The following is a 17,482-nucleotide window of genomic DNA, read 5'->3' on the forward strand; positions in this document are numbered from 1 at the left end:
TGCTAGTCGTCCCTAATTTAGCAGTGTAAGGCTAGAGGAAAGGCAGCTAGTCATCACCACCCACCGCCAACTCTTGGGCTACTCTTTTACCAACGAATAGTGGGGATGACCGTAACTTTATAACGCCCCCACGGCTGAAAGGGCAAGCATGTTTAGCGCGACGGGGATGCGAACCCGCGGCCCTCAGATTACGAGTTGCACGCCTTAACACGCTTGGCCATACCGGGCCCTCTCTTATTGCTGAAAACCATTCAGCGATATGTCATTATGTGAGAGCTCAGATATACAAATATGAATGGTTTTATTTACAAAAATAACAGTAAAGAGAGTGTCATTACGTGAGAGCTCAGATATACAAATATCAATGGTTTTATTTACAGATATAACAGTAAAGAGGGTGTCATTACGTAAGAGCTCAGATATACAAATATCAATGGTTTTATTTACAGATATAACAGTAAATAGGGAGGTAACGTCAAAGTTGGTCATGAAGTTGACTTAATTCACGCGAAAATTGGAACAAATCAAGAATAGTGAATTCATTGGTAGTGATTAACTGTAATATAGGAATTTCACAATTTTGTAAGTATGTGTGCCTAAGGCCAAAAAAAATTGGTTGGTGATGTTCAAATACATGTATATTAGAGTTATCGAAATGTTATTACGCACATAATATATACTTTTTTACGCTACCTATGTATGTCTTCGGTGGGGGGCAATTTAACAACTTATGTAGCTCACTTATCAAAAGCTAGGGACTCCAAATATAATCAACATGATAGAGTATATGAGGTTGTTTTGTAAATTATTGTATGTATCTCATGAGGAAGAATCTAAAGCAGTGTTATGGACAACTTATTGTGTACACTAATTGTATTTTCACTCTGTAATATATTTATCCGTTTCCCCGATTGGAAGCTCCTATGCAAGGTACCTACCCTCAACTGCGTAAAAGGAACTAGTTAGTATGCTCACAAAATATATATGTTTTTTACTTTATACGTAGCTATGTGTTTTTTCTGTGAGTGTAGTTTGCAACGTAATATATATATATTTTTACTTTATAACGTAGCTATGTGTTTTTTCTGTGAGTGTAGTTTGCAACGTAAAATATATATATTTTTTACTTTATAACGTAGCTATGTGTTTTTTCTGTGAGTGTAGTTTGCAACGTAAAAAGCTTAATTGCAATAAAGCGGACTTCAAAAACCAAAAGAAGATTTAGGGGTCGTTTTGAATTATACTGAATATGTTATGCCGAAAAGAAGTCTTAGTCGATATTAAGTAAAACTTACGACATGCTGAAAATTGGCGTTTATCCATAATATACTTCTAAACGTGACATTAAATCTTTGTTTAGTAATTAATAAAATGTTTAATGGAAAGTATCTCAACCCCTTATGCGTTTCAATAGTTGTTAATATAGAACACTATTTCATGCACGTGTTATAAGTTTGGTTTGTTTCCCGTTGCCCGAGGCAACCTGTTTTTACTGCGTTTAGTATTAACTCCAACTGTTGTATTTGTAAATCTGTGTACTTTTATACCCTTAGGCATTTCATAACGTTTTTCGTAAGTATGGTTCCTGTTGTTATGCATTAGTAAGTTACTGATAGGGTACCGACCAGCGCGCCGTCTATTGGTATATGCCGAACTAGTTCAAATAAGTGACATTATTTAAAATAAGTGTTTTAAAAAGCTTACAAGTCGTAATTTGAAAGACGTTTAAAAATTATATCCAGGCACTTGAAACATAAAAAGAAACTTCTTAAGAATTGTTCTGTATCGTATATTTTATTCTTTTTTATAAAATTAGACATGCATATGAACATGCAACAATGTAACATTAAGAATACAAACAGGTTATTCAGTAGAGAATTTACTTCAAAGGATAGTATTTAATATTTCATAAAACTGATACTTGCATGTGCAGTACACTCTACGAAATGTTTAATTTCAAAATCGTCGATTCACTTTCTTCCAGGAGAGATTTTGGAATTAGAAGAAAACTTATGTGTTTTTATGGCTTAATGCAGCCTGACTTTTATGTACAACGTGTGTGTTCAGATTGACAACATATTTCGAAAATTTCTTTATTTGGCTCTATATTTGACGTCTGTTTTACAATGACGACCATATGATTCTGCAAGTGGATAGAGGAAGAGTGTCGAATAGGTGTGTGTGTGTTTTCTTATAGCAAAGCCACATCAGGCTATCTGCTGAGTCCACCGAGGGGAATCCAACCCCTGATTTTAGCGTTGTAAATCCGTAAGCTTACCGTTGTACCAGCGGGGGACGTCAGATAGGAAGGCAACGATTTGTTTTGTCAAAGATAAGAGAGAGAAGACCAACTACAGATACATGTAGGATTATTTTTGTTGCAGAATATTTTCATAAATATCTTTCTTTCGGTTAGCTCAAAATTGCCAAGATAATTCACACTGAGTAGCTTTCAAATGTTCTTAATCTTATTCTGATTGGCTACAAATGACCAGAAGACCAGAGATTGGATGATGTTTCATTGGGTGAGGTTTTCTTGTCTGTACCTGAAAACGTGGTATTCTATGAACTGTAGAATTTAACGAAAAGTTTTAGAGAAGAAAACAAATATTTAGAGTTTCACACTCCGCCCTCTTGCAATCTCCACTAAAGTCTTCCTTCATGTGTGTGAAACTCCAGCGACGCTAGGTCGCGTTTCGAGTATGGAACAACATGGAGATTAGTGTAAAAGTTATATGCCCTACATCTGTTGAAGACTAAAATTTTGCGTTCTTAAAACTGAAGTATCATGCTCTCTGTTGATAAAGTTTTCTTTGAACTGCTTTATAAAATAAAGTGCAAGGAAAAATTAAAATGACGAAACAAACGGAAAAAAACAAAATTACAATGTTGATTTAAAATGAAAACTTGTTGCCGGAGATGGTTAGTATATTTATCAAACACATGAAATAAAACCTGAAAAATTTGTTCATACAAATCGATCATGTTATATGCATTTACATAGAGAGGTTATTTATTTTATAGGGTAAGCTGGTTGAGCAGCAGCTGATTCCTATAAATTATAATTTTGAAATCGTAAGCTAGGGGGCGCAACTGTACTCGCCATTACGCTTGTAGCTCACCTATGGCCATAAAGTGAGGAGCGTATTTTTGCGACAAAGAACAACCATAAACAGAAATATACTGTCAGCAGATTATTAGATAACTAACTAAACAGTTTGAGAAGTGTAATGTTTCATCACCTCATCTGGCACACAAATGACTAAAAGAATAGTGTGAAGAATTACACTGTCTCATCAACTCATCAGGTGACTAACAACACCAATCCAAAGCGGTTATAGTCATGACCATATATCGTTTTTAATGCTTGTTTTCGCAGCTACTAGTAAATAAATACACGTAGAAATAGTTAAATGTAGGCAAGTTTTAATAGTTTTTGATATTTGTTAGACTTTACACAACAAATTAACAGAAATATTATTACATCAACTTCATCACTAAAATATTTGTTTTACAATTTTTAATGCTAGATAGGGGTACTTCTAACATTGCAGGTATAATGGAAAGAAACATATACAACAGTACCTCTACTTTCCTGACACCTGTGTCTAGAGATTACGAGAATGATTCACTCTACTAGACCAACCACAGTAAGAGAGTCCACAAGTGTTCATAACACAGGTGGCTTATGTTATACTGGCGTTAGCTAGTACTCTGTAGCTGATATTACGTCTAACTCTAGTCCCAGCGTTTGTTCTTATTATTCAGGTCTCTGTAAATAAGTTTGTCTCTTGTTGCATTTGTCTCATTTTTTCAATAACAACGTCTGGCCTGAAGAAAGAAATTAAACCTATTTAACGAATTAATATACAGGAATCGCTAATGGAAGTGAAGTGCGTATTGTGGAGTTTTTGAGATGCTCATGGCTGTGTTTCAATAGTACACTGCAAGGTAGATTTAAATAACTGGAAAGTTACTCGAACTATTATTTTATAAGCTTCCTTTCCGGATTTTGTTTATTTGATATTACGTTCTTTACAGTGAGATCACGTGATAACCAGCCATCCTTTTGCCAGTGGAGAATCTACTTCAAAGTCTTCCAAATTCCAAAATGAGCAATGTAAACACCACTTCTGTTCAAGTACTGTTGAACCCAACAAACATAACAACCTCACAAAGCAGCACAGTACCTGGTGGAATAAATAACACAAACAGTGTTAGCATAGAAACCACAACATCCTTAATCTTGCCAGTAACAAAGATGAACGGATCGACTGCTGATGTCTTTAACACAAATACTATCGCATCAACAATCTCATTTTCAAACACAACAACAAGCGTGATGGACACCAATTCTTCCCTGACCTTAGACGGACTGTTGAATAATACAACTGAACCCTTAAAGGCTATAGATGGATTTTTTTCCGGAGCTGACACATTTTTCTTGCTTACCATGGGGATAATAATATTTTGTAAGTCCATCTTATTAATAGTTGGAAAAAAAGTAGTACGAAATATCTGTAGTTATTTGGGTTATAGCAGACAAGAGCTTTCCTAGAGTGTAATTAATTACTAATAATTCACTTGTAAAATATTTGTGTAGTTGAAAATTCACCTACATAAAGAAGCTCAAGTGGATGAATATATAGAAATATATTTAACATTATATAATTCCATTCCAGAATTGATACATAAAGTGCATTTACTAAAAAATTCTTGATTTTGGAGAATCATTTGTTACTAGGCCTGCACATATAATGTGTTATAAAGTGTTATACATTTAAAATGATGAAGTTAAAATATAATTTTGCAGGTTGAAAGAGTCCTTAGGGAAAGCTCTGATAGCTATGTCATTCCTGAAGTTAAATTCATGTGTATAGTATGTAGAATGTTTACCATACAAACTGACATAATTGTAAGAGTGGAGTACATTAAACTGGGTTTTATATATTAGTCTTCATGAGCGTTACTAATTAGATGACGAGACATTTGGCTATCGATAATTCAAATTACCCAATTTTATGTCACGGTCGACGATACCGACAGATGTCGTTGTTATTCCCGCCGTTTACCCGCGCTTGGTTGAATTTCTTCACTTTGACATTCAGAGCACTGGGCAGAAATCTTCAGTTACATAAGATTTAATGCATCTAATATTTTTTAACTACCAGAAATTTGTTATGAATAGTTGAACTTTGCGAAATTGTTTTAACATGTGGTATAAATCTATTAATTTATTATGAATGTGTAACATGGAATATCATATTGTTTCTATTTCTTATGCCTATGAAATTTCGGTTGAATCTACTATTAATATTGCACTATAATATCAATTTCATAATCTTTTATAGTTAGTGGAATTATATTTAATGTATTTGGGAATAGAAATTTAGTGAAATCTTGTGGCTTTGTTTAAAACTAACTGTGACTGGAAAGTTTAAGATAATTACAGCTACACACGCCTCTTTCTTGTCCGGAGTTGAATATCAGCTAAAAAATGTGTCAAATTATAAAAATTTATGAGTGAAAGCAAAGGTGATGATGTTATAACACGTAACTAACTCTCAACCTGCCATATACTGTACTAACGAAGCCTTTCGTCCAATACCAGGGCTTGTCAGAATGTCTTACAGCAGTTATTATTAACATTGTTATTTTCAAAGTAAAAAATAATAACTCGTTTATGTGACACATCAAAGCTCTCTCAACATAAGTCAGTGTGTTTACTTGTATTAATTTTATTTTAACTTATTCTTGGTCAGGCGTTAAGGATAAATAACATAGGTTGTTGTCTTGGACACCGAACACTGGAGGATATAAGTTAGGGTGAGAGCACACCCTTCATTTTTGTTGATGTTTGTTTTAAGCACAAAGCTACAAAAAGGGTTATCTGTGCTGTACCTACCCTGTTTTTAGCAGTACAAGTCGTCAGACACAACGCCACTAGGGGCCTTACATTTTTATCAGTTTGCCAGTTAATACTTTATTTTTTATATCACTAACATAAAACTTAGTGTTGTTTGAATATCAGTAATGTGTAGTAATGTTAACAATTAGTTTTTACCTCAACCGATATTCTTTTTCTTGTTTATGGAGAGAAATAACGTTCATCAGTTTGATTTTTCCATTATCTAAACATTGGAAATGCTTACGGTGTTGAAGAATATAAATCACGTTTTCCCATCTTTCTAATATAAGCAAATATATTGAAAAATTAATAGTGAAAGTGGCAGAGCCCTCTCATCGGCAGGTCTGATGGGTCGCACCACTAAGAAAATGGATTTTGATACTTCTGGTTGGCACAGCACAGATTGTGAAGTTGTAGAGGAGATACGTTTTTGGTAATAGTCATACAGTTGTTGCTGTCTTAAATTAAGCGCGAAGTTACACAATGGGCTATCTATGCTCTGCCCACCAAGGGTATTGAAATTCGGTTTATAGCGTTCTAAACCCGCAGACATTCCACTGTGCCAATAGAGGGGGAGAGGCTAGTCATGCAGAATAGGTTCTAATTCGTATCGCTTTTTCACTCTATTACTAAATTACTTGCTATTACATACACTATACTTCAGTATTTTTTAGTCAGGTATTTGCTCCCTTAGAAAGGAAAAAGTATACCCAACTTTAAAGACGTGAACGGAGTTAAAGGAGGGGGTTGTCGCATTAGACCAGTGATTTGACTAATGTATTGGCCCTAGCCTCTTAAAGGGATCAGACTTAATTGAAATTAACTTAAAAATTGGAACTTTGTACTAAAGTAACTAATTATTTTATATTTCTATTCATATTAATAGTTCAGCGAGTCAGCCCTGAATTGAAACTGTCAAGCCAGTATGATGATGTACTGGCTACTATTATGGTCAATCCTCTACTTCGCAATGAAGTTTGTAAAATGTAACAATAAAGATTTATTGTGCATTTCTAAAAAAATTCTCATCACTACCTAAATACTATAAACTTGGCTTTCCTCTTCCACAACACATTCACATCTTCTTACTTTTGTCCTGGGTCGTAGTATCAGTGTTGTACGGCAGCTCAAACGTACCAACTTTAAATAAAGAGTTTGATATGCACTATCAACATTTTTATGCCTGTTGTCGAAAGTATGTGTTTTCTGACCATGGTATAACCAATTTTCTGCGCCTCTACGTCCGTATAACCATTTGTACCTATTGTATGAATATTTTACGTCAGAGAGTGATCAGTTTTCAGTTGGGTCACATTACTTACGTAATGTGTGTTTGTACTTAAGTATTATCCGTTCCATCCCCAACACCGGTATCAAAATCCGGTGTTTAGCATTGTAAATCCACAGACATACTACTATGCCACCTGGGGGCCTTACATATTGTCAAATATTATGAACAGTGGGAATACACGAAATTTTTCTGTTCATGTCAATAGTTCTTAGTACTGGTGCATTTAATCAAAAAAGCAAGTAACAAATAAAAACAACAATAATTAAAGTATACGTCATGAATCAGAGCAAATTTTGAAATTATATTAATAAGCCATCGTAATTTCTGTAGGCATACAGTTAAATTCTGAATGAGAAATGAAACAGGGAAGAGTTTAGCACTAAATTTACATGTAGGTTAGTTTCATATAGTTTAAGACGTTAACCTCTTATCCATATATGTCCCGGCATGCCCAGGTGGGTTAAGGCGTTCGACTCATAATCTGAGGGTATTGGGTTCGATTCCCGGTCGCACCAAACATGCTCGCCCTTTCAGCTGTGGTGGCATTATAATGTTGCGGTCAATCCCACTATTCGTTGGTAAAAGAGTAGCCCAAGAATTGGCAGTAGGTGGTGATGACTGGCTGTTTTTCTTCTAGTGTTACACAGCTAAATTAGGGACGGCTAGCGCAGATAGCCCTCGTATAGTTTTGTGCGAAATTCAAAAAACAAACAAAACAAACTTATCCACATAATATATTTACCTTTAAACATCAATGCCATGAATGTATTATAACTATATAGATGCTAAGCTCTCACAAGATGTTTAAGTAAAGTGTATAATATATAGTATTGTGCAAAGTGTTAGGGCAATAGAATATTTTATCATTCATTATATTTCCATTTTATGGGGCTAATTCTTTCACGCAGTTATAGAATGTAAACTTCAACACTGTAGTAATACTTCATGGATCCCTATTCACAATTGAATGAGCCAGGGTTTGTTTGTTTTTTATGCACAAAACTACACAAAAAGCTATCTGTGTTCCGCCCACCACAGGAATCGAAACCTGATTTCTAGCAATATAAGTCCGCACTGTGCCACTGGGGGACATGAGCGAGGATGAGAATACTTATTATTCTTCGTAATTCCGATATACTTGTACTGAGGGTGGGTCATAAGAGTTCTGAACATTATGATCAGTTTAGAGTCTGAAATAAGTGCCATGGTACCCCATGCAGTGTCTTAACTGTATAGAAAGAAACAAGGAGCTAGCATATTGTACCATTATATACTAAAATAAATCATTTTAATAACCCTCTACAAATAAACCTTAATAAAAGCACTGTTTAACACTATATATTAAATGTTATTGTTTTTCCACGGCCCAGGTAGAGCATAGAGTTCACATAAAAACTATACGTGATGCTGATTGGACTCTCCAACAAATTGTTGCAGACTTGAAATTTTCACCAAACACTGTCAAGTACATCATAGATCATGAGACTGAGACAGGTAAATTTAAAAATGGCAAAGAAAGAGGCAGAACACTTAAACTCAGTGATACTGATGTTAAGTACCTTCGTTAAGCAGCCTTCGAGGCAGAAAAAAAACTGCTTCTGATCTCAAGCATGAGATGAACTACCATGTGCCAAATGACAGAAAAGTGATCAGATCTACAGTGACAAAACGACTCAACGTGAATAAAATTTTCGATCGCGCAGTAGTTAAGAAAAACTTTACTTCGATCTCTGAATATTGTCAAAAGACTAAAATCTTTTAACTCTTGGAAAGGGGTGTTATGGGCGGATGAGACTAATTTTGAAATATTTGGTTCAAAGCGTAGGTTGTGTGTCAAGCGGGAAGAAGGGTGAAAGGTAGTGTACCTAAGTGCATAGCACCTACCATAAAACATGGGAGAGGCAGTGTGATGACTTGGGGGTGTTTTTCTCTGAAGCGATAGAATATATTTGCAAAATAAATGGAATAATGAAACAGCGCAAGTACCATTACAATATGCCATTACAATTAATACCAAATTTATTCTAAAACAAGGCACAAAACTAAGGTCTATACTATGTAAAAACTACACTGACAAACACCACACCAACATTATTTATAAGATACAATGTGATAACTGCCACGACTGCTATATTGGTGAAACAAGTAGAAAAATGGAAACCAGATTCAAAGAACACAAAAAGTCACCTTCACACGTTTTCGAACACTGCAAGTCAAATAAACACAACATAACCATAGAAAACATTCAAATCCTAAATAAAGAAACAAACATAAACAAACGCAAATTTAAAGAAGCCTTACTTATACACCAACTCAAACCCAAAATAAATCAATACAAAGGAACACCTTTATACCTATATTAAAAATAATGTAATAAATAAGAATAATAAAATAAAATAATATAAAATTATATATTCAAACATCTAAGCACGCCCTCTACATTCCGACACGTAGTTACACAACCCCTTTTAAACATGTGGTCAGCTTCCAGTTACCTCTTTCTTTCTTTGTGAACCTGACGATGACCGAAGAAGGTCGAAACATTGTTCGCTCCTCTACGTAAAACATTTTCCCAAATGAGCCGTTTTTACATATATATTTTTCTCTACGAATGGATTTTTTCGACATCACTAATGTGACAGTCAGTCTGCTCATTAGAGATATCAGTAGCCCTTTAAAGTCACTCTTTCTGCTCCATGAATAAAATTTCTGAGCTATTCAGTCTTCCTAGCGGGCGGTAATATCAATTAAATTGTAACTATTTCAACGATATAACAAGGTTCAACTATATCTTCAAAATCATTTTAGTTATGAACATAGCATTGTGATGTCGGTACAATTAGTTTTAAAACATGCATAACATAAAAGTTTTGGTTTGTTTCGAATTTTGCCAAAACGTCTTCATAGCTATCTTCGCTAGCCCTCTTTAATTTAGCAGTGATAAACTAAATGGAAGGTAACTAGCCAACGCCACCCACTACAAACTACTGGGCTATCCTTTTACCAACGAATAATAGGATTGAACACCAGATACTAACGTTAGCACAAGCGGCTGTAAGGGTGAGAATGTTCGATAAAGTAAATTCGAACTCGCGTGGCCCGACATGGCCAGGTGGATTAAGGCGTGCGACTCGTAATCTGAGGGTCGCGGGTTCGCATCCCCGTCACACCAAACATGTTCGCCTTTTCAGCCGTGGGGGCGTTATAACGTGACGGTCAATCCCACTATTCGTTGGTAAAAGAGTAGCCCAAGAGTTGGCGGTGGGTGGTGATGACTAGCTGCCTTCCCTCTAGTCTTACACTGCTAAATTAGGGACGGCTAGCACAGATAACCCTCGAGTAACTTTGCGCGAAATTTAAAAACAAAACAAACGAATAAATCGACCCGCGTCAAGCAGACTGCAGGTCGAGCGCCCTAATTATCAAGCCATGTCACGCCTATGGTCCATAGGTTACCATAAAATAAGCGATTTGATGTCGATACGTTAAAGTATAGTGCATCCAATCTATATTTACACTTTATTGTATAGTCAAGCGGTAGTGTACCAAGCAGCCGAAAATATCCTGAAATAAGCTTTTACTATGTGACCACATCTCTATACAATATCAACCTATATTGCGTAAGAACCCAAATATTTTCAAACGATGAGTAAGAAGAGATCTAAGGTTATTGCCATAGAGATTACAGGTACCATTGTTTCTGCTCAGTGGTGATATCAGTAGTTTTCTTAAAGTCGATTTTTCTGAGCCCCTTTCTCCTCCATGATACAATTTCCAAGCCATTCAATCTTACTAAATGTATCTTTGGTTTATTTTATTTTATTATTATGTGCCTGTAACTGTTGCCGGAAGGTTATGAAAGCTATACACATCTGGGAGCTATACGATAAGGAACTTAAAGCAAGAAAGTCAAGTGTCTGGGCCCTGGAGTGATTATTTAGTTTTCCTTCCCACATTGGTAAAAAATAAAATAAATGAATCAGACTGAACAAACACATGTTTGCTTGATTTAATCCTGAACCACAATAACACACATATACAGCTGGCAAAGATATCTTGTTTTTACACACACAACTGAATTATTTTTAGAATGTATAAAACAATAGTTTGTCAATGGCATATGTTTTACGTCACATTATGCAATTTCAACAGAATTTGCAAAATTGACAATGATGAGATAATTGTAATAATTATCGCAGTATTAAATTAAATACAGCAGATTAATAGCTATAGTTCGTCAACCTAGGGTCAGGACAGCTAGAATAATGACACCAGTAAGAATGGAATCATAACCTCAGTTGAGAGGGTTAGTCTGAAAGTGTCTTAAGAAATTGAGAGGGTTATATCAAAATATCCAGTTTTGACCTTATTGTAATATTACAACATCATACAGTGTAATATAACAATGTTATCAAGATGATACACCCATTATTAAGAAAACCATAATATTGTGAGACTAGCATATTCTCTGTTAAGAAGAATGTATCATCTACTTCAAGATATTTTTACAATTTGATTGTTTTTATTAATCTTCTCACTCGGTATGGTCAGGTGGTTAAGGCTCTCGACTCGTAACCTGAGAATAGCCGGTTCGAATCCCCGTCACACCAAACATGCTCGCTCTTTCAGTCGTAGAGGCATTATAATGTTACGGTCAATCTCACTATTCGTAGGCTAAAGAGTTGGCTGTAGGTGGTGATGGCTACCTGCTTTCCCTCTAGTCTTACACTGCGAAATTGGGAACGGTTAGTGCAGATAGCCCTCGTGTAGCTTTGCGTGAAAATTCTAAATAATCAAACAATACTCAGTATTATCTCTACGCTGATATCTCGATAACATTTTTTTACAATTAATATAAATGTTTTTCAGATGTTCCGATTTTCATCTAACCAGAAAAACAACCACTTCCCTTGTTTTGTAATTGTCTAAACATACAGAAAGAATATTCTTTGAGAATCTTCCAAATCCTACAAATACTTTAAAATCGTCAGCATATATCTGTATTGGATAATATCCACATACTTCTAACTTCATAAGGTCCAATTTTATATGATCAACAGTTTCAACATGAATCAAATAGTTAACTTTTTTTTCAAGAATTGATACACGGATGGCTTTAGCTCAAATATTTGTTCACGTTATCTAATAAATGCATATTTTAAACACAGCAGTCTTCAAAAATTGTTTCGTAAACAACTGATCTATATAAATAGCAAAAAATTCAGTTTTGTAAATCTCATAAAACAGCATCCATTAATACGAAGTAGAAAAAAACGTTACAAATGAAATGAAATTCTACAAATTCATACTTTCTCAAAGGTCATGTGAAAGTAGTTTTACATGTTCTGTGTTTTTATGTGTCTCGACTTCCATAACTACTTCGTAAGTCTGTGGGGGAAAATATCTAGTGTTTATAAATTTGACGAAGGTTTCTTTAATACTTCATAGTTATCAGGAAATCCTTGACAGTAACCACAGTTGTAGTTCTAAAATCACTACAAAAATGCGATTTAGAATTTTTAAACTGAAGCTAGTAATAATACTGTTACTTTCCTGTTTAACTCCTTGTTCAAACATCTCTTGTGTGGACTATTTTAACTTAAACTATACTGTTCTGGCACTTTGCAAGCTCTTGGTATTATGACTTTTCAGTACTACTTTATATCTCATCTTATTTATACAACCATTAGAACCACTTTCTCCTATACATGTATATATATTCTATTAATAAACTCACTAATTTTAGCTTATATTTTCTACGCATATTTTTAAGATTAATCGCAGCTGATCTTAATCTGGGTGTATTTTTTTATTCTGCCATCAGTAAGTGGTATTGAGTTTGCTAGTGAACTAGTGTATAAAACAACATTGCATCACAGTGGATTATTTGTTCTTCTTTATATTCAAACCTTATAATATCAACTTCTACTCTACTCTGTCTCTACAAACGTTTCTATGTTATTCTGCATAAATCCCTTTGAATGTTACATACGAAAACATCCATGCAATATTTCATAAAATTTGCTCTCTCAGACCCCAACGCTCTTTTAAATATGGCAATAAAGGCTCGAGTTTCTAACACAAGAAAACACTGATTGGTGCCCATAGTTATACTGCTCGACTGGCCTACTAGAATAACTAAGCAGACTAATTAAAAATGCATTTCTATTCCTACAAGAGAGTCAGTCAAAAAGACACCACTTCTCCATTTGATTCTATTAACACTTGGAAAAAGTTAAAGTTAGAAATTATCTTGAGCAGTGTTAAGTAAGTTCCAATCTTGGAAATTCTAGGGAAAATAAAAGATGTTTACCTTTAACTTTAAATTAAAAGGAGTGGAAACATGTAGTACATGTGTAGTTCATCCTACACAAAATATTCAGTACAATAAAGCCAAGTTCAACTTACACAAAATATTTTATACAACAAAACAAGTTCATTTTACACTAAACATACAATACAACAAAACCAAGTTCATCCTACACACAACATTTAGTACACCAAAGCAAGTTCATCCTACACAAAACATGTAGTACAACAAACCAAGTTCATCCTACACACAACATTTAGTACACCAAAGCAAGTTCATCCTACACAAAAGATGTAGTACAACAAACCAAGTTCATCCTACACACAACATTTAGTACACCAAAGCAAGTTCATCCTACACAAAACATGTAGTACAACAAAACCAAGTTCATCCTACACACAACATTTAGTACACCAAAGCAAGTTCATCCTACACAAAACATGTAGTACAACAAACCAAGTTCATCCTACACACAACATTTAGTACACCAAAGCAAGTTCATCCTACACAAAACATGTAGTACAACAAACCAAGTTCATCCTACACACAACATTTAGTACACCAAAGCAAGTTCATCCTACACAAAACATGTAGTACACCAAAGCAAGTTCATCCTACATAAAACATGTAATACAACAAACAAGTTCATCCTACATAAAACATGTAGTACAACAAACACAACATTTAGTACAATAAAACAAGTTCATCTTACATATAACATTTAGTACAACAAAACAAGTTCATCCTACACTTTCTTGCACTCAAACCTACTATGATCATAAGCCATTCAACATAAATGTCTCCATGTTTTCAAGTTAATCAACCCAGATTAAAATTTATCTTTAAAAATCCAAGCAGTCTTTGCCAAGTACTATGATTCTGCTCAAGCTAACTAGTAACTTTCCATCCTTGACACCTCAATTTTAACGTCGCCACGTGCACCTTGAATTCTTGATGACGAGAAACCCACTTGAAATAAAAATGTATCTTAGAACGGCTGGTATGGGCATTAACACTTTTACTAATAAAGAAGAGAACAGCGTTTCAACCTTCCTATCAAGTTTAACCTGAAGATGACCTAATGTTAATACCCATACCAGCCGTTATGAGGTGCACCCTGAATGTTTAGTTGCTCAGACCAACAGTTTAGGGTTAGTGTCAGGAAATACGTTAAACCGATCAATACTTTTCTTAACCATTTGCTCTTTTATGCTTCTACATAGCAACAACTTTTCAATCGTTTCATTTCTTTTCCTCTGTCCTAACTCCAAACTGTTCGTTTGCATAATTTCTTCATGATGGTTCTTTTTTTTTCCATTTTTCACTGCTTACCTTCTAATTCAATCATTTCTGTCTTATGGTTATCTTTGGCTGTTTTTCTTTTTACATAGTTGACTTTCGTAATTTTTCTCCTCCTCTTCTTACCAACCTCCTTCGATTATTTTAAACATTTGAAACCCTTCATGAGAAGAGTGGGGAGAATATGTCTCTTTTTGACTGTCTTTGGTTTTATGTTTTTAACAAAACCTTATTTATTAATGAAACAATAAATGCAGGATCTATCTATGTCACACGTTCTTTCAGACCAGCTGTCACTTTACCAGTTCAGGATGAATGAATAAACCTTGATATTAGTTAGTTCTCATATTACTTACTTTGCTTACTATTTTACTTCTTCGTAAAATAAATATATCCTCTCACTTATATTCAAAATTTTTAGAGGTGTAAAGAGGACACTTATATACGTAATTATGTATATATCTCACTCGTGAACTTAGAATAAGTAGAATGGGAATTTTTTTTCACTTCCAACAGTGCAAGTTTTGATAGGGGATTAAGGCGCACACTAAGGTAGGAATGAATCTCATGATAGCATGGCGTATGTATCAGTCTTATACACACAATTAATACTTGTTACATTTGATTTACTAATACCAAGTAACACACTAATAATTTTTTTTTTAAGTTAAACGTTGACGAAGCCTCAGTTGAAACGAAAAGAATTGATAAAAGGGTTAAATGCAGCTGTTTGATTAAAATATTTATCTAAACAAAAACATAAATTTAAATCTATGTTCTACTTTATTTACTCTTAGAAGACTCAGAGCAAACTCTTACGTTTTAAACTTTTCTCTCCTTGGTTTCAATTTGATTTTGTAATTACAAAACCTTATTTATTAATAAAACAATAAATGCAGGATCTATCTATGTCGCAAGTTCTTTCAGACCAGCTGTCACTTTACCAGCTCAGGATGAATGAATAAACCTTGATATTTGGGGAATTGAAAGAGAAATCCACTCCTATGACTCCCTTAAGGCAGTCAAATTCCTCGACATCTAATTAGTGACGCGCATGAAAAAAATTAACGAGATTCTTACTGTCCCTATCTACTATCTAGTGAAACCACAGCCTACACATACTGGGATCAAATGTTCAAGGTTAGATTCATGTTGTCTACTAAGCTAAGAACAAACCTATATAACTATATGAATCATACTTTTTCGTTAAATTTCAATTTTATATTCAATTAGATTCTAAATCATATCGGCGCTAAATGTTTCAATACTTATATACAAAAAAACGTTTAAAATATGTTTTTATCGATTTGCTTTTTACTCAATGTAAAACCGATACAAACTTAACATAAAATATGAAAGCAAAGTAGAATTAAACTCGAGAAAAAGATGTGGATAGAACACTTCAGTTTTAATGAAGCGACATTTCAAGTAAACGATCAATTTCCAACATATAAATAACATTAAACACTCCCCCTTCCCGTGGGTCAGCATTATGTTCGTATTCCTAAAACGGTAAAATACAGTGTTCGCTTCCCCACAACAGACAGAGTGCGGATAGTCCGTTATGTAGTTTTGCACTAAAGAAACAGACAGTATGTAAAGAGCGTTTGTTCCGAATGTAGTTTACTAAGTTCTACCATGATGGATTACTTTAAGGTGTGTTTGTCATATTGATTGATTACTTTAAGGTGTGTTTGTCATATTGATAAAGTATTTCAAGGTGTGTTTGTGATATTTTTTTCTTCTATTTTGAAGCATGGGAATTAAATCTCTACTTGTCTTCTCAGGGTGTTACTTCATCAGGGTTTAACTGCCTGTGACTTGTGAAGAGTTAATAACAAACGTCTTCGTCCCGAAAAAAGAGTTTAACCGATACTTGGAGTAAAAACATTAGGTTTAGTCTGTACTACAGCCATGATCGTAACATGCTTTTATCTTTTAAGGGAGTAATATAAATGAAAACTCTTTTTACATGATAATCTTTCTTTTTATCTGAATCTGATAAATCAAAAGCTGAGCAGAACTTCATTATACACAGCCTAGCATCATGTGAACTTGTTAAGGTAAGTAACGAGTTTCCCTATCACGTAACTATGACATCACTTGTATAAATTTCATTAAAACATTTGCATTTTTAAACCCTATCAAATCTAGCTTTCATCAAGTACCTCAGTCATTTTTATTAATTTTTCAAGAACAAGTTTCAACAGACTTTGTTTGGAATATATTCCTGAATTCCACACTTCAAATATTTAGTGCGTATTTATTTATTCTGCTGGTCTAACTTACTGTTAGACTGGTTCAGCTTATTTAGTGTGAGTAAAATAAATTATATTAGATCATTTAGGTCATGAATTCGTTTTTCTCTAAAGTCTTCTCTCTTTACCGGGCATGTCCAAGTGGTTAAGGCGCTCGACTTGTAATCTGAGGATCGCACCAAACATGCTCGCCCTTTCAGCCGTGGTGGCGTTATAATGTGACAGTCAATTCCACTATTTGTTGGTAAAAGAGTAACCCAAGGATTAGCAGTAGGTGGTGATGACTGGCTGTTTTTCTTCTAGTGTTACACAGCTAAATTAGGGACGGCTAGCGCAGATAGCCCTCGTGTAGCTTTGTGCGAAAGTAAAAATAACCCAAGCCACTTCTAAAACTATCTACATCTTGAACAATATTA

At 34.5% G+C, this 17,482-nt stretch overlaps 1 protein-coding gene across 2 annotated transcripts in view; it reads left to right on the forward strand.

Moving 5' to 3' along the window:
- Positions 1-3,647: 3,647 nt before the first annotated feature.
- LOC143253140 (putative ammonium transporter 1) overlaps positions 3,648-17,482 on the forward strand; it is a 32,037-nt gene continuing 18,202 nt past the window's right edge. The window contains exon 1 of one of the 2 annotated variants that reach the window (XM_076506474.1): positions 3,648-4,472. In XM_076506474.1, the coding sequence (XP_076362589.1) occupies positions 4,112-4,472 (361 nt within the window). In that variant the 5' untranslated portion in view covers positions 3,648-4,111. Of the gene's footprint in view, positions 4,473-16,732; positions 16,872-17,482 lie in introns of those variants that run through there. The other variant, XM_076506475.1, reaches the window with a different exon arrangement.

The sequence above is a fragment of the Tachypleus tridentatus genome, chromosome 6 (genome assembly GCF_004210375.1).
Source record: "Tachypleus tridentatus isolate NWPU-2018 chromosome 6, ASM421037v1, whole genome shotgun sequence".
Lineage (NCBI taxonomy): Eukaryota > Metazoa > Arthropoda > Merostomata > Xiphosura > Limulidae > Tachypleus > Tachypleus tridentatus.